The sequence below is a fragment of the Oncorhynchus keta genome, unplaced genomic scaffold (genome assembly GCF_023373465.1).
Source record: "Oncorhynchus keta strain PuntledgeMale-10-30-2019 unplaced genomic scaffold, Oket_V2 Un_contig_24620_pilon_pilon, whole genome shotgun sequence".
Taxonomy (NCBI): domain Eukaryota; kingdom Metazoa; phylum Chordata; class Actinopteri; order Salmoniformes; family Salmonidae; genus Oncorhynchus; species Oncorhynchus keta.
This window is the reverse complement of record NW_026284011.1, coordinates 32,259-58,569: the sequence shown is the minus strand read 5'-3', so window position 1 is coordinate 58,569 and position 26,311 is coordinate 32,259. Positions and strand designations below refer to the sequence as shown.

The 26,311-nt window shown below is 47.6% G+C and overlaps 1 protein-coding gene across 2 annotated transcripts in view; it reads left to right on the top strand.

The window, feature by feature from the left end:
- LOC118371915 (probable methyltransferase-like protein 24) overlaps nt 1-26,311 on the top strand; it is a 54,145-nt gene that overhangs the window by 22,059 nt on the left and 5,775 nt on the right. The window contains exons 2-4 of one of the 2 annotated variants that reach the window (XM_035757573.2): nt 1,357-1,455; nt 8,624-8,769; nt 24,367-24,592. In XM_035757573.2, the coding sequence (XP_035613466.1) occupies nt 1,357-1,455; nt 8,624-8,769; nt 24,367-24,592 (471 nt within the window). The remainder of the gene's footprint in view (nt 1-1,356; nt 1,456-8,623; nt 8,770-24,366; nt 24,593-26,311) is intronic. The other variant, XM_035757574.2, reaches the window with a different exon arrangement.

The window sequence follows — 26,311 nt, the reverse complement described above, 5'->3', positions numbered from 1 at the left end:
AACAAACAAAGAAAAACCTAGAAAAGGAATGGCGGCCACACCAATAATATCTGCTGGCCTGCATACATTATTTATGATCACACATCATTACTGAAATCATTTCAACCTGAGACGGGGGGCGGACAGACTGACATTCTGATGGTTTGACAGAGGAAATCGATGATTCGTTGAATTACTAACAGAGAAGAACAGCAGGGGTTAATAACCTCTATACTCAACATGAGCCTGTCCGCACAATTTGACTTGGTTAAACTAGCAGCAGGAATATCTAAGATGGCCTGTCATAGAGAAAGCTGTTGCTGAGCTGAGACAAATGAAATTGTCACAGAGGTGAGTTATAAACAACCTCTTGGTCTAGGTTGACAGGAGAAATGGCAGAAAACATTTCATTCTCATTCCCCGTTACAAATGTACAGCACTAGAGTGAAGGATTGGATTCCAGCGGGGTTGTTCTGTCTTTCTCTCTTTGTAGAAGGGACAAGGTTGAGGATTGTAAACAAATGTGTCTGGAACATGTTCTGTTGAAACCCTTTGAGAAGGGAAAAGGGTCAGGAAGGAAGAGAAAGATAGGAAGAAGGGGGAACAAGAGCGGAAAATATAAGGAGCGATGGGGAAAGTAGACACACATGGTTCTAGGCTAGGGCCATATGAGGGGTAGAGCAAAGGAAACAGAAAGAGAGACAGACAGGGAGAGAGAAAGTAAGAAGCAAACAGAAACGATTAGAAAGAGACAGAGCAAGAGCAAATGTATATGGATTGAAGAGAGAGGAGAAAAACACTGAACTGCATACTTTGATCTAAACACTCCCCTGACGTCATTGAGAGGTTCTGCACTGACAGTCTGACAGATGTGGCCTAAGCAGTGAGTCTAACCCAAATGGCACCCTATTCCCTTTATAGTGCACTACTTTTGTCCAAGGTCCATAACGTTCTGGTCAAAAGTAGTGCACTATGTAGGGTATAGGGTGCCATTTGGGACTAGCCCATAGTCCTGTGGTCCAGCTGCGCCTGAGAGGGGAGAACATCAACATCACCATGTATTAGTGTGCAGTTACCACACATGACAACACATGCACACTCTAATACTGTCCACATGAAAACACAGGAAGGGAACACAGACAATTGACAATGACATGATCCAGTTATCATCAGCCTATCATTATAGTTAAATAACCCAGCACCAGCAGTCATTAACAGTGGTCACAGTGTTTGACCCATGCAATTACAGTGCAAACACAACCACACTATAGGATGTACTTCTCTAGTTGTCCAATGTGGGGATTGATTGCTGGAACACAGCGATTCTCTCTCTCTCTCTCTCTCTCTCTCTCTCTGTGTCCCTGTTCCTTCTCTCAGTCTGCCAGGTGGCACATAGAACTGGAGCCGTGGGCCAGTGACAACCACTCCCTGGAGGAGGAAGCACGGAGGTTCCTCAGCTACATCACTACACCACAGGTGGGTCACACTCAGTCAATGCCTGTGTCTCAAATGGCACCCTACTTCCTATATAGTTCTCTACCTTGGACCAGGGCTCTAGTCAAAAGGACTACACTTTATAGGGAATGGGGTACCATTTGGGGCTCACACAATGTTATTACATGTCATATCTGTACAATATTCAGATATACACAGATACATGCAGTGTACATGTTAACATAATACAAGTGCAGTGAATGAATATTGTAGATACTGTATCTGATCTAGATTATAAAGCCAGATGGAGTGTCCTGTTTCTAGAACGTTGCACTGTTTAGAATCGGGGAGGGAGACCAAAGTGGCTGCAGGACCATGTGACTGTTCTCAAATTGCACCATAGTCACTGTAGTGCACTACTTAGTGGTGCACTGTGTTGGGAATAGGGTGCCATTTGGGACACTGAATGGTTATTCAAATTAGCTGCTGCTGTGGAGGCTGACTTGAACTAAAGCTTCTATAGATGATTCAGTACAGTACTTTGTCATGCCAGTCAGAGTTGCATAAAGGTCTAACTGGTAAATAAACAGAGAATAACCAACTCTAACTGCAAACAAAGCACCCTTTTCATATTATGCTCATTGAAAAAGATGTTGTCTTGCTTGACAGCTCACACATGGGTCATTACTCTAATGATTACCATAGAGATGGCATTCTGATTTGTCTGATTCGTCTGATTCGTCTGGTTCCTACTACATCAATGAGAGGATCTTGCCTTGTTAGATTGTCTGTGCCATAGGAAATAACAACCAATCGATTGAAACGTTGTTGTGTTGTGTGAGGATGAAGATTGAGAGAAAAAGACAAACTTGGCTTTTATGTCCTTGTGTCTTACAGTCAGCAAAATATGCTCTGTGTGATGGAGGCTTCAGCATCGGTGAAGGTGTTTAAATGGTACATCGGATCCTTGCTAACAGTCCAAGTATTTTCTGATAATGAAGGCATTCAAATTAAGTTAAGAAACATTGGCAACTTATTATCTTGTCTTTCATATACTGTGGGCCTACAGCCCTTCTAATAATAAAACATCTACTCTATATCTAGCATGGCAGGCATGCTGCTCATAATGAATAAGCCTATGGGGGAGTGTGTGTGTGTGTGTGTGTGTGCGCGGAGGGGGGTGTGTGTGGATGGAGGGGTGGTTGTTTGTGTGGGTGGAGGGAAGGGTGCGTGAAGGCGGGTAGTTGGGGGTGAGTCATCCATCATCTACACTGACAGGCGGAGAGGGAGTTGCCATGGAGATTACAGTGTACCTCAGCAGTAATTCTGACTGACGTCGTGGTTGGCAGAACTCAGCCTCTGAGAGAGACACACTGCACTGGGATTGTGCAATGAATAGAATTACACACACATACATACTGCATAAACACACACACATATACACTGAGTGTACAAAACATTAGGAACACCTTCTCTTTCCATGACATGACCAAGTTAATCCAGGTGAAAGCTAAGATCTCTTATTGATGTCACCTGTTAAATCCACTTCAATCAGTGTCGATGAAGAGGAGGAGACGGGTTAAAGAAGGATTTTTAAGCCTTGAGACAATTGAGACATGGATTGTGTATGTGCAAATCAGAGGGTGAATGGGCAAGACAAAATATCCCCTAGAACAGGGGATGGTAGTAGGTACCAGGCACACCGGTTTGAGTGTGTCAAGAACTGGAACGCTGCTGGGTTTTCACACTCAACAGTTTCCTATGTGTATCAAGAATGGTCCACCCACCCAAAGGACATCCAGACAACTTGACATAACTGTGAGAAGCATTGGAGTCAACAATTTTGGCACCTTGTAGAGTCCATGTCCTGACGAATGGAGGCTGTTCTGAGGGCAAAGTGGTGGGGTGCAACTTAATATTAGGAAGGTGTTCCTCATGTTTTGTTCACTCAGTATATATACACACACACACACACACACACACACACACACACACACACACACACACACACACACACACACACACACACACACACACACACACACACACACACACACACACACACACACACACACACACACACACACACACACACACACACACACACACACACACACACGCACACGAGCAAACAAACACACACACACACGATTGATAAATATAATATATTGCAGTGTTGCAGTGTATTCAAAATGACAACAAAGTGTCACAACCTCTCTGTACAGAGTAGATTCATCATAGCTCACGATATAGAAAGAATACTGATGCAGTAAAACACTTGTTCAGATGAACAACAATGATGGGCCAATACTGTTCAATACCCAAATCAAATCAAAGTTTATTTGTCAAGTGCGCTGGATACAACAGGTGTAGACCTTACAGTTAAATGCTTACTTCCAGGCTCTAACCAATAGTGCAAAAAAGGTATTAGGTGAACAATGGGTAGGTAAAGAAATAAAACAACAGTAAAAAGACAGGCTATATACAGTAGCGAGGCTATAAAAGTAGCGAGGCTACATACAGACACTGGTTAGTCAGGCTGATTGAGGTAGTATGTACATGTAGATATGGTTAAAGTGACTATGCACATATGATGAACAGAGAGTAGCAGTCATGTAAAAGAGGGGTTGGCGGGTGGTGGGACACAATGCAGATAGCCCGGTTAGTCAATGTGCGGGAGCACTGGTTGCTCGGCCCAATTGAGGGAGTATGTACATGAATGTATAGTTAAAGTGACTATGCATATATGATAAACAGAGAGTAGCAGCAGTGTAAAAGAGGGGTTGGGGGGCACACAATGCAAATAGTCCGGGTAGCCATTTGATTACCTGTTCAAGAGTCTTATGGCTTGGGGGTAAAACTGTTGAGAAGCCTTTTTGTCCTAGACTTAGCACTCCTGTACCGCTTGCCATGCGGTAGTAGAGAGAACAGTCTATGACTGGGGTGGCTGAGGTCTTTGACCATTTTTAGGGCCTTCCTCCGACACTGCCTGGTGTAGAGGTCCTGGATGGCAGGCAGCTTAGCACCAGTGATGTACTGGGCCGTACGCACTACCCTCTGTAGTTTCTTGCGGCCAGAGGCTGAGCAATTAATTTACCAGGCAGTGATGCAACCAGTCAGGATGTTCTCTATGTTACAGTTGTAGAACCTTTTGAGGATATTTTTAGTTTCCTGAGGGGGAATAGGCTTTGTTGTGCCCTCTCCATGACTGTCTTGGTGTGTTTGGACCATTCTAGTTCGTTGGTGATGTGGACACCAAGGAACTTGAAGCTCTCAAACTGCTCCACTACAGCCCCGTCGATGAGAATGGGGGTGTGCTCGGTCCTCCTTTTCCTGTAGTCCACAATCATGTCCTTAGTCTTGGTTACGTTGAGGGAAAGGTTGTTATTCAGGCACCACACGGCCAGGTCTCTAACTTCCTCCCTAAAGGCTGTCTCCTCGTTGTTGGTGATCAGGCCTACCACTGTTGTGTCGTCTGCAAACTTAATGATGGTGTTGGAGTCACTCTTGGCCATGCAGTTGTGGATGAACAGGGAGTACAGGAGGGGACTGAGCATGCACCCCTGGTGTTGAGGATCAGCGTGGCAGATGTGTTGCTACCTATACCACACACTTTTGCTGGTTATGCAATTATGAACCGCTACAGCACATAACCAACCACATTATGAACTTCAACAGCAAAGCAAAAATCTTCCAATACAACAGAATCATCACTACCACAGCCATACATGGATGGATAAAGGGCTGTTTAAAATTCTATTCCATTCGGTATTTTATGTTTTTGGTATGGCTCTTTTTTACAATGTCTTTGTTACGTCCTGCCTTCCTTTTATGTCATAAGCTCTGTTAGGAGAGGCCAAATGGCATATTCATCTCTATGGATAAATGTTTCTCTTCTAAAGATTGAAGCAGTCGGAAACAAGACATTCCAAAGCCTTATGACATCACAAAGAGAAAGAACGCCCCTAAAGATTCTAGACTCCTTACAGATAGGAAACATTTGTCCATTATTTTTTGTGGCATGGGAAAGAATGCAGAAATGTCAACAGACTTTGTAAAGGGCAGATGGAGTGGTTAATGAATGCTGTAAGAGACAAATAACAGACATGGATATGGGTCTAGCACAGGATCACTATGATACAATGCAGGAGAGATCAGAACACAGATCAAATCATGGTTTTAGTCAGACTGTTATTAACATGATGGTTCAATGAGGTTGAGAAAGAGAAGGATTAGTCACCGGTCTCTGCAGAGCAGTGGACTGGACAGTATCCCACACAGGGAGCCACACAGCCTAAGCTGCAGTCTGTAAGGGAAAGACATTGTGATTACAGCACATGATCAGTCTCAGTCTCTGTCAATGTCCGCTGGCCCAGTCAAGTTCAGACAGTCTCTGGAGACAGTAGAGATAAAGCAATCAGACAGCAAACAGTCATAAATCCTGTCTGTTTCAAAACCTCCCACCCACACACACTCAGACATTCAGGATACACACACACACACACACACACACACACACACACACACACACACACACACACACACACACACACACACACACACACACACACACACACACACACACACACACAATTGAATTGTTGACTGGCACTAGCTGAACCTGTCATTCACCTTGGGAAGCGTTTTCTTTCTCCTTTGTCAATGGAATCCTTGAACATTAAGACAAGATGAAGGTGCCCTGTCACTTGTTGTGGGATGGAGAATCATGTTAAGGATGGAGGATGCATTTCTTAACACTAAATCCAATCTTTTCTCCTTTACTGAAACCAAAAGGAAAAGAAGGCGAGGGGTAGAGGAGGAGAAATTGAGAGAGTGCTGCAAGATGAGAAAGAAAAACATGTTGAAATAGGAATAAGGCACCTGGTGAATGAATCTCAGAATGTGTGTACAGTATGTGGGTGTGTGTGGTGAACATGTGATGGGACAGGGGCAAGCATAACTATGGTATATGACGTGGATGATTATAACGATGGTGATACCAATTACGATAATGTTAACGATGGTGATGTTGATACCAATTACGATAATGTTAACGATGGTGATGTTGATACCAATTACGATAATGTTAACGATGGTGATGTTGATACCAATTACGATAATGTTAACGATGGTGATGTTGATACCAATTACGATAATGTTAACGATGGTGATGATGATACCAATTACGATAATGTTAAGGATGGTGATGATGATACCAATTACGATAATGTTAACAATGGTGATGTTGATACCAATTACGATAATGTTAACGACGGTGATGATGATACCAATTACGATAATGTTAAGGATGGTGATGATGATACCAATTACGATAATGTTAACGATGGTGATGTTGATACCAATTACGATAATGTTAACGATGGCGATGATGATACCAATTACGATAATGTTAAGGATGGTGATGATGATACCAATTACGATAATGTTAACGATGGTGATGTTGATACCAATTACGATAATGTTAAGGATGGTGATGATGATACCAATTACGATAATGTTAAGGATGGTGATGATGATACCAATTACGATAATGTTAACGATGGTGATGTTGATACCAATTACGATAATGTTAACGACGGTGATGATGATACCAATTACGATAATGTTAACGATGGTGATGTTGATACCAATTACGATAATGTTAAGGATGGTGATGATGATACCAATTACGATAATGTTAAGGATGGTGATGATGATACCAATTACGATAATGTTAACGATGGTGATGTTGATACCAATTACGATAATGTTAACGATGGTGATGTTGATACCAATTACGATAATGGAAATGATGGTGATGTTGATACCAATTACGATAATGTTAACGATGGTGATGTTGATACCAATTACGATAATGTTAACGATGGTGATGTTGATACCAATTACGATAATGGAAATGATGGTGATGTTGATACCAATTACGATAATGTTAACGATGGTGATGTTGATACCAATTACGATAATGTTAACGATGGTGATGTTGATACCAATTACGATAATGGAAATGATGGTGATGTTGATACCAATTACGATAATGGTAACGATGGTGATGTTGATACCAATTACGATAATGTTAAGGATGGTGATGATGATACCAATTACGATAATGTTAACGATGGTGATGTTGATACCAATTACGATAATGTTAAGGATGGTGATGATGATACCAATTACGATAATGTTAACGACGGTGATGTTGATACCAATTACGATAATGTTAAGGATGGTGATGATGATACCAATTACGATAATGTTAACGACGGTGATGTTGATACCAATTACGATAATGTTAAGGATGGTGATGATGATACCAATTACGATAATGTTAACGATGGTGATGTTGATACCAATTACGATAATGTTAAGGATGGTGATGATGATACCAATTACGATAATGTTAACGATGGTGATGATGATACCAATTACGATAATGTTAACGACGGTGATGTTGATACCAATTACGATAATGTTAAGGATGGTGATGATGATACCAATTACGATAATGTTAACGATGGTGATGTTGATACCAATTACGATAATGTTAACGATGGTGATGTTGATACCAATTACGATAATGTTAACGATGGTGATGTTGATACCAATTACGATAATGGAAATGATGGTGATGTTGATACCAATTACGATAATGTTAACGATGGTGATGTTGATACCAATTACGATAATGGAAATGATGGTGATGTTGATACCAATTACGATAATGTTAACGATGGTGATGTTGATACCAATTACGATAATGTTAACGATGGTGATGTTGATACCAATTACGATAATGTTAACGATGGCGATGTTGATACCAATTACGATAATGTTAACGATGGTGATGTTGATACCAATTACGATAATGTTAACGATGGTGATGTTGATACCAATTACGATAATGTTAACGATGGTGATGTTGATACCAATTACGATAATGTTAACGATGGTGATGATGATACCAATTACGATAATGTTAACGATGGTGATGATGATACCAATTACGATAATGGAAATGATGGTGATGATGATACCAATTACGATAATGGTAACGATGGCGATGATTATAACGATTACGCTAATGACAACGATGGTGATCACAATTACGATAATGATAACGATGGCAATGATAATAATGATGACAATTATATTTTTGGGGACAGGTGTATTAATGACCCCTGTCTACCTACAGGAGTTTTGTGCCCCCCCTTCCCCAGAGAGCCCCGTGGTACAGGGAGGTCAGGAGGGGCCAGAGGGGCGCTGGGCAGTGTGTTTGGACAGCAGGTTCAGCCTGGCACAACGGATACACATCCAACACTGCCGGGTCTACTCTCTAGGGTGAGTACACACACACACAGGCACGCACACACACACACAAACATGCACACGAACGCATACACACCTCCGCATGCACACACACACAGCACGGGCATACACACGCACGCACGCACACACATAGGAACAGCCTGGCCCAAACCAATCACATCATATCTCTGGAGTAAGTGTCAGGTAATCTGGTGGCTATATTGCAGGTTATAAAGGTATTTGACCTTCCAGGAGAGGCTGTGTCCCTGCTGTATTTCCAGGGCGGAGCTGGACTGGCTGGGCTTGGGAGTGGCAACATGGTAGAGTGGAGGGTTAAATAGATTAAACCCCTGGAGGGCCTATTAATGTGGGTGTTGAGAGACCGCACAGGTGTGCTGACAGCTGCAGGGTTGGCAGTAAAGCAGGCTCTGGACACTAAGAGGGAAAGTAAAGGACAGTATAGGAGGGAAGAGGATGGTAGAGGACGGTAGAGGACGGTAGAGGACGGTAGAGGACGGTAGAGGACGGTAGTGGACGGTAGTGGACGGTAGAGGACGGTAGAGGACGGTAGAGGACGGTAGAGGACGGTAGAGGACGGTAGAGGACGGTAGAGGACGGCAGAGGACGGCAGAGGACGGCAGAGGAGGGTAGAGGACGGCGGAGGACGGTAGTGGACGGCGGAGGACGGCGGAGGACGGCGGAGGACGGTGGAGGGACGGTAGAGGACGGTAGAGGACGGCAGAGGAGGGCAGAGGACGGTGGAGGATGGTAGAAGGCGGGTTGAAGGAGTGTAGAAGGTGGGTAGAAGGCGGAAGATGACTTTAGAGGACTATAGAGGAGGGTAGAGGACGTAGAGGAGGGTAGAGGAGTGTAGAGGACGGTAGAGGATGGCAGAGGAGTGTAGAGGACGGTAGAGGATGGCAGAGGAGGGTAGAGGACAGTGGAGGATGATAAAAGGCGGGTTGAAGGCGTGTAGAAGGCGGAAGATGACTTTAGAGGACTTTAGAGGAGGGTAGAGGACGTAGAGGAGGGTAGAGGACGGTACAGGAGCATAGACGAGGGTAGAGGAGCGTAGAGGACAGTGAGGTAGAGTACGTAGAGGAGGGTAGAGGAGGGTAGTGGACAGTAGAGGAGGGTAGAGCACGGTAGAGGATGGTAGAGGACGGTAGAGGACGGTAGAGGACGGTAGAGGACGGTAGTGGACGGTAGTGGACGGTAGAGGACCGTAGAGGACGGTAGAGGACGGTAGAGGACGGTAGAGGACCGTAGAGGACGGTAGAGGACGGTAGAGGACGGTGAAGGACGGTGAAGGACGGTGAAGGATGGTAGAGGACGGTAGATGACGGTAGATGACGGTAGAGGACGGTAGAGGATGGTAGAGGATGGTAGAGGATGGTAGAGGACGGTAGAGGACAGTAGAGGAGGGTAGAGGATGGCAGAGGAGGGTAGAGGATGGCGGAGGAGGGTAGAGGACGGTGGAGGACGGTAGTGGACGGTAGTGGACGGCAGAGGATGGTAGAGGATGGTAGAGGACGGTAGAGGACGGTAGAGGACGGTAGAGGACGGTAGTGGACGGTAGAGGACGGTAGAGGACGGTAGTGGACGGTAGAGGACGGTAGAGGACGGTAGAGGACGGTAGAGGAGGGTAGAGGACGGTGGAGGACGGTGGAGGACGGTGGAGGACGGTAGAGGACGGTAGAGGACGGTAGAGGATGGCAGAGGAGGGTAGAGGACGGTGGAGGATGGTAGAAGGCGGGTTGAAGGCATGTAGAAGGTGGGTAGAAGGCGGAACATGACTTTAGAGGACTTTAGAGGAGGGTAGAGGACGTAGAGGAGGGTAGAGGACGGTACAGGAGCATAGACGAGGGTAGAGGAGCGTAGAGGACGGTAGAGGATGGTAGAGGACGGTAGAGGACGGTAGAGGACGGTAGAGGACGGTAGAGGACGGTAGTGGACGGTAGAGGACGGTAGAGGACGGTAGAGGACGGTAGAGGACGGTAGAGGACGGTAGAGGACGGTAGAGGACCGTAGAGGATGGTAGAGGATGGTAGAGGACGGTAGAGGACGGTAGAGGACGGTAGAGGACGGTAGAGGACGGTAGAGGACGGTAGAGGACGGTAGTGGACGGTAGAGGACGGTAGAGGACGGTAGAGGATGGCGGAGGACGGTGGAGGACGGTAGAGGACGGTAGAGGAGGGTAGAGGATGGTAGAGGATGGTAGAGGATGGTAGTGGACGGTAGAGGACGGTAGAGGACGGTAGAGGACGGTAGTGGACGGTAGAGGACGGTAGTGGACGGTAGAGGACGGTAGTGGACGGTAGAGGACGGTAGAGGATGGTAGAGGATGGTTGAGGACGGTAGAGGACGGTAGAGGAGGGTAGAGGACGTTAGAGGACGGTAGAGGACGGCAGAGCAGGGTAGTGGACGGTAGAGGACGGCAGAGGAGGGTAGTGGACGGTAGAGGACGGTAGAGGACGGTAGAGGAGGGTAATGGATGGTAGAGGACGGTATAGGACGGTATAGGACGGTATAGGACGGTAGAGGACGGTAGAGGACGGTAGTGGATGGTAGATGACGGTAGAGGACGGTAGAGGATGGTAGTGGACGGTAGTGGACGGTAGAGGACGGTAGAGGACGGTAGAGGACGGTAGAGGACGGTAGGGGACTGTAGTGGACGGTAGAGGATGGTAGAGGATGGTAGAGGACGGTAGTGGACGGTAGTGGACGGTAGAGGACGGCAGAGGAGGGTAGAGGACGGCGGAGGACGGCAGAGGAGGGCAGAGGACGGTAGAGGACGGTAGAGGACGGTAGAGGACGGTAGAGGACGGTAGAGGACGGTAGAGGACGGCAGAGGACGGCAGAGGACGGCAGAGGACGGCAGAGGAGGGCAGAGGAGGGCAGAGGAGGGCAGAGGAGGGCAGAGGACGTTAGAGGACGGTAGAGGATGGTAGAGGACGGTAGAGGACAGTAGAGGATGGTAGAGGATGGCAGAGGAGGGTAGAGGACGGTGGAGGATGGTAGAAGGCGGGTTGAAGGCGTGTAGAAGGTGGGTAGAAGGCGGAAGATGACTTTAGAGGACTATAGAGGAGGGTAGAGGACGTAGAGGAGGGTAGAGGAGTGTAGAGGACGGTAGAGGATGGCAGAGGAGGGTAGAAGACAGTGGAGGATGATAAAAAGCGGGTTGAAGGCGTGTAGAAGGCGGGTAGAAGGCGGGTAGAAGGCGGAAGATGATTTTAGAGGACTATAGAGGAGGGTAGAGGACGTAGAGGAGGGTAGAGGAGTGTAGAGGACGGTAGTGGACGGTAGAGGACGGTAGAGGACGGTAGAGGACGGTAGTGGACGGTAGAGGACAGTAGAGGATGGTAGAGGATGGCAGAGGAGGGTAGAGGACGGTGGAGGATGGTAGAAGGCGGGTTGAAGGCGTGTAGAAGGTGGGTAGAAGGCGGAAGATGACTTTAGAGGACTATAGAGGAGGGTAGAGGACGTAGAGGAGGGTAGAGGAGTGTAGAGGACGATAGAGGATGGCAGAGGAGGGTAGAGGACAGTGGAGGATGATAAAAGGCGGGTTGAAGGGGTGTAGAAGGCGGGTAGAAGGCGGAAGATGACTTTAGAGGACTATAGAGGAGGGTAGAGGACGTAGAGGAGGGTAGAGGAGTGTAGAGGACGGTAGTGGACGGTAGAGGACGGTAGAGGACGGTAGAGGACGGTAGTGGACGGTAGAGGACAGTAGAGGATGGTAGAGGATGGCAGAGGAGGGTAGAGGACGGTGGAGGATGGTAGAAGGCGGGTTGAAGGCGTGTAGAAGGTGGGTAGAAGGCGGAAGATGACTTTAGAGGACTATAGAGGAGGGTAGAGGACGTAGAGGAGGGTAGAGGAGTGTAGAGGACGATAGAGGATGGCAGAGGAGGGTAGAGGACAGTGGAGGATGATAAAGGCGGGTTGAAGGGGTGTAGAAGGCGGGTAGAAGGCGGGTAGAAGGCGGAAGATGACTTTAGAGGACTATAGAGGAGGGTAGAGGACGTAGAGGAGGGTAGAGGAGTGTAGAGGACGGTAGTGGACGGTAGTGGACGGTAGTGGACGGTAGAGGACGGTAGAGGACAGTAGAGGATGGTAGAGGATGGCAGAGGAGGGTAGAGGACGGTGGAGGATGGTAGAAGGCGGGTTGAAGGCGTGTAGAAGGTGGGTAGAAGGCGGAAGATGACTTTAGAGGACTATAGAGGAGGGTAGAGGACGTAGAGGAGGGTAGAGGAGTGTAGAGGACGATAGAGGATGGCAGAGGAGGGTAGAGGACAGTGGAGGATGATAAAAGGCGGGTTGAAGGGGTGTAGAAGGTGGGTAGAAGGCGGAAGATGACTTTAGAGGACTTTAGAGGAGGTTAGAGGACGTAGAGGAGGGTAGAGGAGGGTAGAGGACGTAGAGGAGGGTAGAGGAGTGTAGAGGACGGTACAGGAGCATAGACGAGGGTAGAGGAGCGTAGAGGAGCGTAGAGGACAGTAGAGGACGGTAGAGGACGGTAGAGGACGGTAGAGGACGGTAGAGGACAGTAGAGGACGGTAGTGGACGGTAGAGGACGGTAGAGGACGGTAGTGGACGGCAGAGGAGGGTAGAGGACGGTAGAGGACGGTAGAGGACGGTAGAGGATGGTAGAGGATGGTAGTGGACGGTAGAGGATGGCAGAGGACGGTGGAGGATGGTAGAAGGCGGGTTGAAGGCGTGTAGAAGGCGGGTAGAAGGCGGAAGATGACTTTAGAGGACTGTAGAAGAGGGTAGAAGACGTAGAGGAGGGTAGAGGAGTGTAGAGGACAGTAGAGGATGGCAGAGGAGGGTAGAGGACGGTGGAGGATGGTAGAAGGCGGGTTGAAGGCGTGTAGAAGGCGGGTAGAAGGCGGAAGATGACTTTAGAGGACTTTAGAGGAGGGTAGAGGACGTAGAGGAGGGTAGAGGAGGGTAGAGGACGTAGAGGAGGGTAGAGGAGGGTAGAGGACAGGTACAGGAGCATAGACGAGGGTAGAAGAGCGTAGAGGACAGTAGAGGGTAGAGTACGTAGAGGAGGGTAGGAGGCTAGTGTTCAGTAGAGGAGGGTAGAGGAGAGAAAAGGATGGTAGAGGATGGTAGAGGACGGAAGACGACGGCAGAGGAGGGTAGTGGACGGTAGAGGACGGCAGAGGACGGCAGAGGAGGGTAGTGGACGGTAGAGGACGGTAGAGGACGGCAGAGGAGGGTAGTGGACGGTAGAGGACGGTAGAGGACGGCAGAGGAGGGTAGTGGACGGTAGAGGACGGTAGAGGACGGCAGAGGAGGGTAGTGGACGGTAGAGGACGGTAGAGGACGGCAGAGGAGGGTAGTGGACGGTAGAGGACGGTAGAGGACGGCAGAGGAGGGTAGTGGACGGTAGAGGACGTAGAGGATGGTAGAGGATGGTAGAGGATGGTAGTGGACGGTAGAGGACAGTAGTGGACGGTAGTGGACGGTAGTGGACGGTAGTGGACGGTAGAGGACGATAGAGGACGGTAGAGGACGGTAGAGGACGGCAGAGGAGGGTAGTGGACGGTAGAGGACGGCAGAGGACGGCAGAGGAGGGTAGTGGACGGTAGTGGACGGTAGAGGACGGTAGAGAACGGTAGTGGACGGTAGAGGACGGTAGTGGACGGTAGAGGACGGTAGAGGAGGGTAGAGGACGGCAGAGGAGGGCAGTGGACGGTAGAGGACGGTAGAGGACGGCAGAGGAGGGTAGTGGACGGTAGAGGACGGTAGAGGACGGTAGAGGAGGGTAATGGACGGTAGAGGACGGTATAGGATGGTAGTGGACGGTAGAGGACGGTAGAGGACGGTAGAGGACTGTAGTGGACGGTAGAGAACGGTAGAGGACGGTATTGGACGGTAGAGGACGGTAGAGGACGGTAGAGGACGTCAGAGGAGGGTAGTGGACGGTAGAGGACGGTAGAGGACGGTAGAGGACGGTAGTGGACGGTAGAGGACGGCAGAGGAGGGCAGTGGACGGTAGAGGACGGTAGAGGACGGTAGAGGACGGTAGAGGGACGGTAGAGGACTGTAGAGGACGGTAGAGGACGGTAGAGGACGGTAGAGGACGATAGAGGACGGTAGAGGACGGCAGAGGACGGCAGAGGACGGTAGAGGACGGTAGAGGACGGCAGGAGGGTAGTGGACGGTAGAGGACGGTAGAGGACGGTAGAGGAGGGTAGTGGACGGTAGAGGACGGTAGAGGACGGTAGAGGACGGTAGAGGACGGTAGAGGACGGTAGTGGACGGTAGAGGACGGTAGAGGACGATAGAGGACGGTAGAGGACGATAGAGGACGGTAGAGGACGGTAGAGGATGATAGAGGACGGTAGTGGACGGTAGAGGACGGTAGAGGACGGTAGTGGACGGTAGAGGACGGCAGAGGAGGGTAGTGGACGGTAGAGGGACGGTAGAGGACGGTAGAGGACGTTAGAGGACGGCAGAGGAGGGTAGAGGACGGTAGAGGACGGTAGAGGACGGTAGAGGACGGCAGAAGACGGCAGAGGACGGCAGAGGATGGCAGAGGAGGGTAGAGGACGGTGGAGGATGGTAGAAGGCGGGTTGAAGGTGTGTAGAAGGCGGGTAGAAGGCGGAAGATGACTTTAGAGAACTTTAGAGGAGGGTAGAGGAGGGTAGAGGAGCGTAGAGGAGGGTAGAGGATCTAGAGGAGGGTAGAGGAGGGTAGAGGACGGTACAGGAGCATAGACGAGGGTAGAGGAGCGTAGAGGACAGTAGAGGGTAGAGTACGTAGAGGAGGGTAGAGGAGCGTAGTGGACAGTAGAGGAGGGTAGAGGAGGGTAGTGGACGGTAGAGGACGGTAGAGGACGGCAGAGGAGGGTAGTGGACGGTAGAGGACGGTAGAGGACGGTAGAGGACGGTAGAGGACGGTAGAGGACGGCAGAGGACGGCAGAGGACGGCAGAGGAGGGCAGTGGACGGTAGAGGACGGTAGAGGAGGGTAGTGGACAGTGGAGGATGATAAAAGGCGGGTTAAAGGCGGAAGATGACTTTAGAGGACTTTAGAGGAGGGTAGAGGACGTAGAGGAGGGTAGAGGAGGGTAGAGGACGGTACAGGAGCATAGACGAGGGTAGAGGAGCGTAGAGGACAGTAGAGGGTAGAGTACGTAGAGGAGGGTAGAGGAGCGTAGTGGACAGTAGAGGAGGGTAGAGGAGGAAGAGGACGATAGAGGACGGTAGAGGACGTTAGAGGACGGTAGAGGACTGTAGTGGACGGTGGAGGACGGTAGAGAAGGGTAGTGGACGGTAGAGGACGGTAGAGGACGGCAGAGGAGGGTAGTGGACGGTAGAGGACGGTAGAGGATGGTAGAGGACGGTAGAGGACGGCAGAGGAGGGCAGTGGACGGTAGAGGACGGTAGAGGACGGTAGAGGAGGGTAGTGGACAGTGGAGGATGATAAAAGGCGGGTTGAAGGCGGAAGATGACTTTAGAGGACTTTAGAGGAGGGTAGAGGACGTAGAGGAGGGTAGATGAGGGTAGAGGACGGTACAGGAGCATAGACGAGGGTAGAGGAGCGTAGAGGACAGTAGAGGGTAGAGTACGAGAGGAGGGTAGTGGACCGTAGAAGACAGTAGAGGAGGTTAGAGGGACGGTGGAGGAGAGTAGAGGACGGTAGAGGAGAGTAGAGGATGGTAGAGGAGGGTTGAGGACGGTAGAGGAGAGTAGAGGACGGTAGAGGAGGGTTGAGGACGGTAGAGGAGGGTAGAGGAGGGTTGAGGACGGTAGAGGAGTGTTGAGGTCGGTAGAGGAGGGCAGAGGACGGTAGAGGAGAGTAGAGGAGAGTAGAGGACGGTAGAGGAGAGTTGAGGACGGTAGAGGAGGGTAGAGGAGGGTTGAGGACGGTAGAGGAGGGTTGAGGACGATAGAGGAGAGTAGAGGACGGTAGAGGACGTTAGAGGAGGGTAGAGGACAGTCGAGGAGGGTAGAGGAGTGTTGAGGTCGGTAGAGGACGGTAGCGGGGCGGGAGCAGGAATAAAGGGGTGGGAATGCGGCAGTAAACCTTTAGGGATTACCCCTCACTGTTGGCTGTCTGCCTGTTTATAGCAGGGTCAAAGGTCACATTAATTGGTTGGAGGGAAACGTATCGGATTTGTTATTGGTGACTGATGAACACACAGATACAAGTGAAATGCACACACATATACACACACATATACATACACACACATATACACACACACGCACAAACACACACATGACAAAGCTCCAAAGTAATACCGGTCCGTACCATATCTACTAAAGTAATGTATAATTTTGTCAAAAACTGACACTTTTCATAATGTTACTTTTAGTAATGCCCACTCATGTCAAAGTACGCTATAAAAGTACATCATATACTGTGTATATATATACCTGTCTGTATTGATCTAATGATCTGTGGGTTGGTTTTGTCTGCCACATTAGTTTGATGGACTCTTGTAATAGCCGATCAACAGGAGTATATCACCTCCCTTATCACTCACATCACAACTGTAGGGAGAGAGAGAGAGAGAGAGAGAGAGAGAGAGAGAGAGAGAGAGAGAGAGAGAGAGAGAGAGAGAGAGAGAGAGAGAGAGGGAGAGAGAGAGAGAGAGAGAGAGAGAGAGAGAGAGAGAGAGAGAGAGAGAGAGAGAGAGAGAGAGAGAGAGAGAGAGAGAGAGAGAGAGAGAGAGAGAGAGAGAGAGAGGAGAGAGAGAGAGAGAGAGATTAGAAACAGATTAGGGAAACAATATAAATAGGTTAATTTCACTAAGGGGGCATTTTGAAGATGCACCCAGGTGCATCTTCAACAGTTCTGAATATGTGACCTCACACAACATGCATCCTTCATAAAATAAGTCATAAATCATGACAATCCTTTTGAGCATGACCAAAATAATTCACCTGGTCATTCTGCGTCATGGAAATATCAGATGTTCCTCATGTTTTGTACACTCAAGTATGTGGACACCTGCTCATTGAACATCTCATTCCAAAATCATGGGTATTAATATGGAGTTGGTCCTCCACTTTACTGCTATAACAGCCTCCATTCTTCTGGGAAGGCTTTCCACTAGATGTTGGAACATTGCTGTGGGGACTTCCATTCAGCCACAAGAGCATTAGTGAAGTCGGGCACTGATGTTGGGCGATTAGGCCTGGCTCGCAGTCGGCGTTCCAATTCATCCCAAAGATGTTCATTGGGGTTGAGGTCAGGGCTCTTTGCAGGCCAGTCAAGTTCTTCCACACTGATCTCAAAAATCTATTTCTGTATGGACCTCCCTTTATGCACGGGGCATTGTCATGCTGAAACAAGAATGGGTCTTCCCCAAAGTGTTGGCACAAAGTTGGAAGAACAGAATTGTCTAGAATGTCATTGTATGCTGTAACGTTAAGATTTCCCTTCACTGGAACTAAACGGCCCGAACCATGAAAAACAACCCCAGACAATTATTCCTCCTCCACCAATCTTTATACCACTCCAGCCGACGCTTTGCACTTGGTGATTTTAGGCTTGGGTGCCGCTGCTCGGCCATGGAAACCCATTTCATGAAGCTCCCGACAAACAGTTATTGTGTTGACGCTGCTTCCAGAGGCAATTTGGAACATAGTAGTGAGTGTTGCAACCAAGGACAGGCGATTTTTACACGCTACAGCACCTGGCGATCCTGTTCTGTGAGCCTGTGTGGCCTACCACTTCGCGGTTGAGCCGTTGTTGCCTGGGGCAGTTGACCGGGACAGTTCTAGCAAGGCAGAAATTTGATGAACTGACTTGTTGGAAAGGTGGTATCCTATGACGGTGCCACATTGAAAGTCACTGAGCTCTATGGGCCATTATACTGCCAATGTTTGTCTATGGTGATTGCACGGCTGTGTGCTTGATTTTATACACCAGTCAGGTTATGGCTGAAATTGCCGAATCCACTAATTTGAATGGGTGTCCACATACCTTTGTTTATATACTGTATATTATCATCTGAAGACGAGCCAGGATCATATCTAAGCTCCTCCAACCAAGTTCTGACGAATACAATAATAACAAACAGCCCCCATCAGCAGAGGAAACTGCAGGTAATAAATACCTGCAACAGTAAATCAATCAGGGTCGTGTTCTGAAAAGAAATATTTCAGGAGAGGTCATTAAAATGACATTAGAAGTTATACCCCTGAGTATCTCTCCCTCTTTCCTGTCCCCTGTCCGTGGCCTAGATTTCTCTCTTTCCTGTCCCCTGTCCGTGGCCTAGATTTCTCTCTTTCCTGTCCCCTGTCCGTGGCCTAGATTTCTCTCTTTCCTGTCCCCTGTCCGTGGCCTCGATTTCTCTCTTTCCTGTCCCCTGTCCGTGGCCTAGATTTCTCTCTTTCCTGTCCCCTGTCCGTGGCCTAGATTTCTCTCTTTCCTGTCCCCTATCCGTGGCCTAGATTTCTATCTTTCCTTCTCTGTCTGTGTCTGTGTCTGTGTCTCTATCTATCTATCTATCTATCTATCACACACACACACACACACACACACACACACACACACACACACACACACACACACACACACACACACACACACACACACACACACACACACACACACACACACACACACACACACACACACACACACACACACACACACACACACGTCTGTAGATAGTTGGTTGTCATGCTGTAGCCAGGAATGTCTGGTATTTTATCTCCAGGAAAATTGTGTCCTTCTTTACCTAATAAAACCCCCACCCCACCCAACACTACACTCCACTGCTCAAATTAAGATCTGTAAAACACAAATGTAAAATATAATATTGTGTCTGTGCGTGCGCTACGTGCATGCTGTTAAATGAGGCGTGAGTGGCGGTGCCCAGGCAGGATGAGCAGATGTTCTTTCATTGGCCTGGCGCATCGCATGGGGACCATGGTGTGATTTCACACATGAAATACCAAGGACCCATACTTTACCCCCATCTCTACTTCCTTTTTCTCATTCTATCCATCCCTTTCCTCCCTCCCACCACTCTAGTTTTCTGTCTGTCTTTCACTCTCTTTCTGTTTCTCCCTCTCCTTTTCTCTCCCTCTATTCCTGCCCTGGAGGTGTCGCACACAGAGCAGAACTGCTGTGTGTTAATGGAGTCACTCATAAATTCCCCTAATGCAGTCCCCAGTCCCATAGCCCTCATCCCCAGTCCCATAGTCCTCATCCCCAGTCCCATAGCCTTCATCCCCAGTCCCATAGTCCTCATCCCCAGTCCCATAGCCTTCATCCCCAGTCCCATAGTCCTCATCCCCAGTCCCATAGTCCTCATCCCCAATTCCATAGCCCTCATCCCCAGTCCCATGGTCCTCATCCCCAGTCCCATAGCCTTCATCCCCAGTCCCATAGCCTTCATCCCCAGTTCCATAGCCCTCATCCCCAGTCCCATAGCCTTCATCCCCAGTCCCATAGCCTTCATCCCCAGTTCCATAGCCCTCATCTTCAGTCTCATAGTCTCCATATCTTAAGTAGTGCAGAAAGGAAGAAGTGTTCTTCTTTGACTTTCAGAGACCTCACTCACCATCACATTTGTGCTCCTTGTAACTGGATAGTGGATATGGTTTAACAGGTTGGAGGAGATATGTATGGTAGATGGAGAGAGAGAGGGGCAGAGAGAGAAGGGGGATAAGAGAGTGAGAGATGGATAGAGGATCACTTATTACCCAGAATATGTGATCATACATGGGATCAGGGATCATTAGAAGCAGTGATGGTGTTGATAAAGCTAAAATGACCATAGTCCACCCTTGTGTCAACCCCGACACACACACACAATAATAATAATAATAATATATATGCCATTTAGCTGACGCTTTTATCCAAAGCGACTTACAGTCATGTGTGCATACATTCTACGTATGGGTGGTCCCGGGAATCGAACCCACTACCCTGGCGTTACAAGCGCCATGCTCTACCAACTGAGCACACACACACACACACACACACACACACACACACACACACACACACACACACACACACACACACACACACACACACACACACACACACACACACACACACACACACACACACACACACACACACACACACACACACACACACACACACACACACACACACACACACACACACCTTTGTTGTTGTCATGACACCACGGTCAACAGGGAATCCGCTATAATCCCCATGTTTGAAGAACTGTTCGCTCTGACAGCAGCGGTTCTGTCTTTCCCCGCTTTCACCACACAGTCTTGTGGGACAGAGGATAACTACCTGCAGACACTGTGTGATTACCACCCTCTTCTATCAGACATGTACTCCAGGAAAGCAGACAGACAGACATGGGTTGCATCACAAATGGCACCCTATTCTCTGTATGGTGCACTACTTTTGACCATTGCCCTGAGGGACCTTAACCTGTCGTTGTGCCCCTGAACAAGGCAGTTAACCCACTGTTCCTAGGCCATCATTGAAAATAAGAATTTGTTCTTAACTGACTTGCTGAGTTAAATAAAGTTTTAAAAAATATAGATGATTATATATAAAAAGGGAATAGGGAGCCATTTGGGACGCACACAGTCACCATGAAGGTACTTGGTCTTTCCCCATCCTCTCATCAAAACAGCAAGCCCTGTCATCTGAAGTATCTTTTGACTAAAACGATAGCGAAGAACAAGCCATTCTTCTGGTAGGGCCAGCTATGATACCATTAGTGGTTGTGTTAACTGAATCATTTAGCAGAGAGAGTAACAGAGATGTCTGAAGGCAGCATTTCCCTCCCTGCCTTTACCTCTCTCATCTCATCCCTGCATCCCCCTCCTAAACGCATGATTGTCTACGGGGGACCAGAGTAGCTCATCCATGAGAAATTAGCTTTGAGAGATACTCCCTGAGCCACAATTACTGTACAGAGATACAGCGAGCCACATCATGAACAACACGCTCAGATACACAGACAGGGAGATGGAGATAGAGGCAGGGGGGAGAGAAAGAGAACCCTCTATGTAGGGTTCTTCAAAGAACCCCCTGTATATTGTTCTACCTGGAACCCTCTATGAAGGGTTCTGCCTAGAACACTCTGAAGGGTTCTACCAAGAACCATTTTATAATCTAACGGTTCTTCCTAGAACCCTCTATGAACGTTCCACCAGCCTTATTAGCCTTTAAAATTGTATTATTTATGACAATATATTACATATATCATAATGCCTTTATTTGATGGCCTAGTTATCTCCTGGTTACAAGCCACATCAGGCCTGCAAGTCCCATTATGCTGGTTTGCAAAGTGATGGGCAATTCCTATTGGAATCCACCCTGAGTTCCAGCCAGGATATCCAAAAGAGGAATTGTTAATCACCCGCAACTTCCATTCAGAATGACTGCCAGGGTAGTGGAAATTGAATACTGAGACGACCTCAATCATCTAAACTGGAACAACCATCTCAGTAACGGTTGCAATAAATCCAACAGATTGGATTAGTTTAGAAAAGTGTGTTATTTGTCTTTGTATAGCATTACAGTTATTAACCAATCAATGTAAATGCAAAAACACAGATATTAAAGTAAAACAAACAATTCTGAAAATCTCCCTGCAATAAAACATGCTGGGAAATATTATATATGGTTCTGTGAAGAACCCTTATTTCCTTCCAAAGAATCAACAAGGAACCCTTTCTTCCAAAAACGGTTCTTAGGATGTTAAAGGTTCTAGATAAAACCATTTGCCTTACAAAGAACCCTTGTCTTCCAAAAAGGGTTCTTCTGAGCAAAAGGGTTCTTGGTAGAACCCTATCCCTCCACAAATAACTATTTTGGCATAATTTTTCCTTAGAGTGAACCAGACAAGGTAAATGCTTTCTATGCTCACTTTGAGGCAAGCAACATTGAACCATGCATGAGAGCACCAGCTATCCCGGACGACTGTGTGATCACGCTCTCCGTAGCCAATGTAAGACCTTAAACAGGTTAACATTCACAAGGCCGCTGGGCCAGATGGATTATCAGAACGCATACTCCGGTATGCGCTGACCAACTGGCAAGTGTCTTCACTGACATTTTCAACCTCTCCCTGACTCAGTCTGTAGTACCTACATGTTTCAAGCAGACCACCATAGTCCCTGTACCCAAGAACACCAAGCACGCACTTCTGTAGCCATGAAATGCTTTGAAAGGCTGGTCATGGCTCACATCAACACCATCATCCCAGACACCCTGGACCCACTCCAATTCGCATACCACTCCAACAGATCCATAGATGATGCAATCTCCATTGCACTCCACACTTCTCTTTCCCACCTGGACAAAGGAACACCTATGTGAGAATGCTGTTCATTGACTACAGCTCCACGTTCAACATTATAGTGCCCTCCAAGCTCATCACTAAGCTCAGGACCTTGGGACTGAACACCAGCCTCTGCAACTGGATCCTGAACTTCCTGATGGGATGTGCATGTGTGTACTCCCTGTTCACCCATGACTGCGTGGCCACGCATGACTCCAACACCATCATTAAGTTTGCTGACGGTGATAGGCCTGATCACTGATGACAATGAGACAGCATAAAGGGAGGGGGTCAGAGACCTGGCAGTGTGGTGCTAGGACAACAACCTCTTCTTCAACGTCTGCAAGATAAAGGAGCTGATCGTGGACAACTGGAAACAGAGGACCAAGCACACCCCCATGCACGTCGACAGGTCTGTAGTGGAGCTAATCAAGAGCTTCAAGTTCCTTGGTGTCCACATCACTAAGGATCTGTCATGCTCCACACACACCAACACAATCGTGAAGAGGCCACGACAACACCTCTTCCCCCTCAGGAGGCTGAAAAGATTTGGCATGGGGCCTCAAATACTCAAATAATTCTACAGCTGCACCATTGAGAGCATATTGACTGTCTGCATCACCGCTTGGTATGGGGACTGCTTGGCATCCGACTGCAAGGCGCTACAGAGGGTAGTGTGTACTGCCCAGTGCATCGCCCGGGCCGAGCTCCCTGCCATCCAGGACCTCTATACCAGGCGGTGTCAGAGGAAGGCCCTAAACCTTTTCAAAGACTCCAGCCACCCAAGTCATAGCCAAGTTAACGTTACTTATTGTGTGTTTATTATTGCTTGTATTATTACGTGTCATTAGTTTTATATTGTTTCTCTATTTTCTTTCTCTCTGCATTGTTGGGAAGGGCCAGTAAGTAAGTATTTCATTGTTAGTCTACACCAATTTATTTTTCAAAGCACAAAGCACCTGACAAATAAAATTTGATTTGACACACACCAGTTGAATCAACGTTGTTTCCAAGGCATTTCAATGAAATTACATTGAACCAATGTGGAATGGACATTGAATTGATGTTTGTGCCCAGTTGGAAGAGAGGGAGGGGCAAAACAAGCCTTTGTCAGTCTTGAAAACAATCAAGAAGAAATCAAATATGTTTCTGCTCATATCCTCCCATACTTTCAGCCTTCCTCTGAATTATTAATTGAGCTGCTGAAGTGAGCAATACTTTTCAGCTCCATCAGATGTACAAACAGAAGTCCTTATACGATATGCCATATATAATTCTATCTGTAGCCATCCACTCAACCATACATCAAATATGCTGTATATAACCTTTTATCTCGGTCTCTCTCTCTTCCTCACTCCCCTCACTCTCTACCATAGGTTGGGTATGGAGGATAAGACTGTGGAGCGCTCTCTGGCCAGGGCGGGCTGTGAGGTGCACTGTTTTGACCCCAGCCTTAGGCAGGCCCACCTACAGGAGTCAGACATGTGGCTCCATCGTCTCTCCGTAGACTGGAGGGACCCCAACCCAGCCATCCCCGCCCAACGACAGCACAGCAACACCAAGAAACTGGCCACCATTCTCAATGACTTTGGACACAGACAGGTCAGAATGCACAGAGAGAGGAGAAGGGGTTTATGGGTAAAGGGAGATTACAAATGGGCCAATGTGGCCTGAGTCAGACATAAGGAATAACTCATGTATGGGATTATACCCAGAGAGTACACAGTGCCCTCCGTATTTATTGGGACAGTGAAGCATTTAAAAAAAAAATTGTCTCTATACTTCAAAAGTTTGGATTCAAACGATAGCCATAGGGTTAAAGTGTTGACTGTCTGCTTTCATTTGAGTGTATTTTCATATATTTTGAGTGAACCATTGAGATATTACAGCACTTTTTGTTCATTGTCTTTTTGTACATTATTCACGATTCATTCAGGATTATCCGTAATCATGGTAGCATCCACATTCATGTAGAAGTGTTCAGAAACATATTCTATTCTCATTTACAATAAAAGTGACTCCAAAATGGCACAATACATTATTTACCATTAATTTCTATTGGGCATAAATTAATCTGAAACACAAAATAAACAGAAAATAAATCCAACAAATTTGTAGAGTCATTTCGTGCTATCAATATCGGACTAAATACTTAACCTTTGTCTACTTTAATAGACATACAGTATATGTGAATTTGCTCAATACTTTTGCTCCCCTAAAATGTGGGGACTATGTACAAAAAGTGCTGTAAATTCTAAACCGTTCACCCATTATAGATTAAAAATAGCCTCAAGTTAAAGCTGCCAGTCTAATCTTTTGGAGTATAGAGTAATTATCCCAATAATGACAGACTGCACTCTATGTACATAATACAGTAACAACATACTCCACTACCAGCACCCAGCACACAATGTACAGGACCTGTCTATTACAGTAAATCCTATACTTGACCACAATACACACAACCCATGCAATAGTCACTACAAAAGTCACCATAAAAACAAACCAAAATTACTTATTTTTCTCACCTCAACCAGAAAAGGCTACAAGAAAATGGATCTGTTCTCTCCTTATGAGCTGAGAGGTTGAACTTTAGTATGGCTTGTTGACTCCTGAAACTCTACTGCTCATCATTCATTCCTCCAATGTCTCATCTTGCGCTGGAGGGCAGAAAACTCACTTATAGTTATGGCTTTCCTCCTTTAAACATTAGAATTCAGAATATTAAGTCCCCCAGGGCTCTGTGTTCTGCCTCATCAGATATGGATCTGCATACAAGATCAACGACACACACACACACACACACACACACACACACACACACACACACACACACACACACACACACACACACACACACACACACACACACACACACACACACACACACAAGCCAGCGGTGCGTGTGTAGAACGGGGGACCTTCCCTAAATACAGCAAAAGTATGCATAGCATTCGGGTGAGAATAGAAGCATTCAGACGAGGCCTACCGAGTGGCACGGTGGTCAAAAGCTGTGCCACTAGAGATACTGATTAGAGTCCAGGCTCTGTCGCAGCTGGCCGCAACCTGGAGACCCATGGGGAGGCACACAATTGGCCCAGCGTCGACCCGTTTAGGGAGGTTTGGCTGGCAGGGATGTTCTTGTCCGCTCTAGAGACTCCTGTGGCGGGCAGGGACCAATGAACGTTGACACGGTCGCCAGGTGTACGGTGTTTTCTCCAACAAATTGGTGCCGCTGGCTTCCGGGTTAAGTGGGCATTGTGTCAAGAAGCAGTGTGGCTCAGCTGGGTTGTGTTTCGGAGGTCACACTGCTCTCGACCT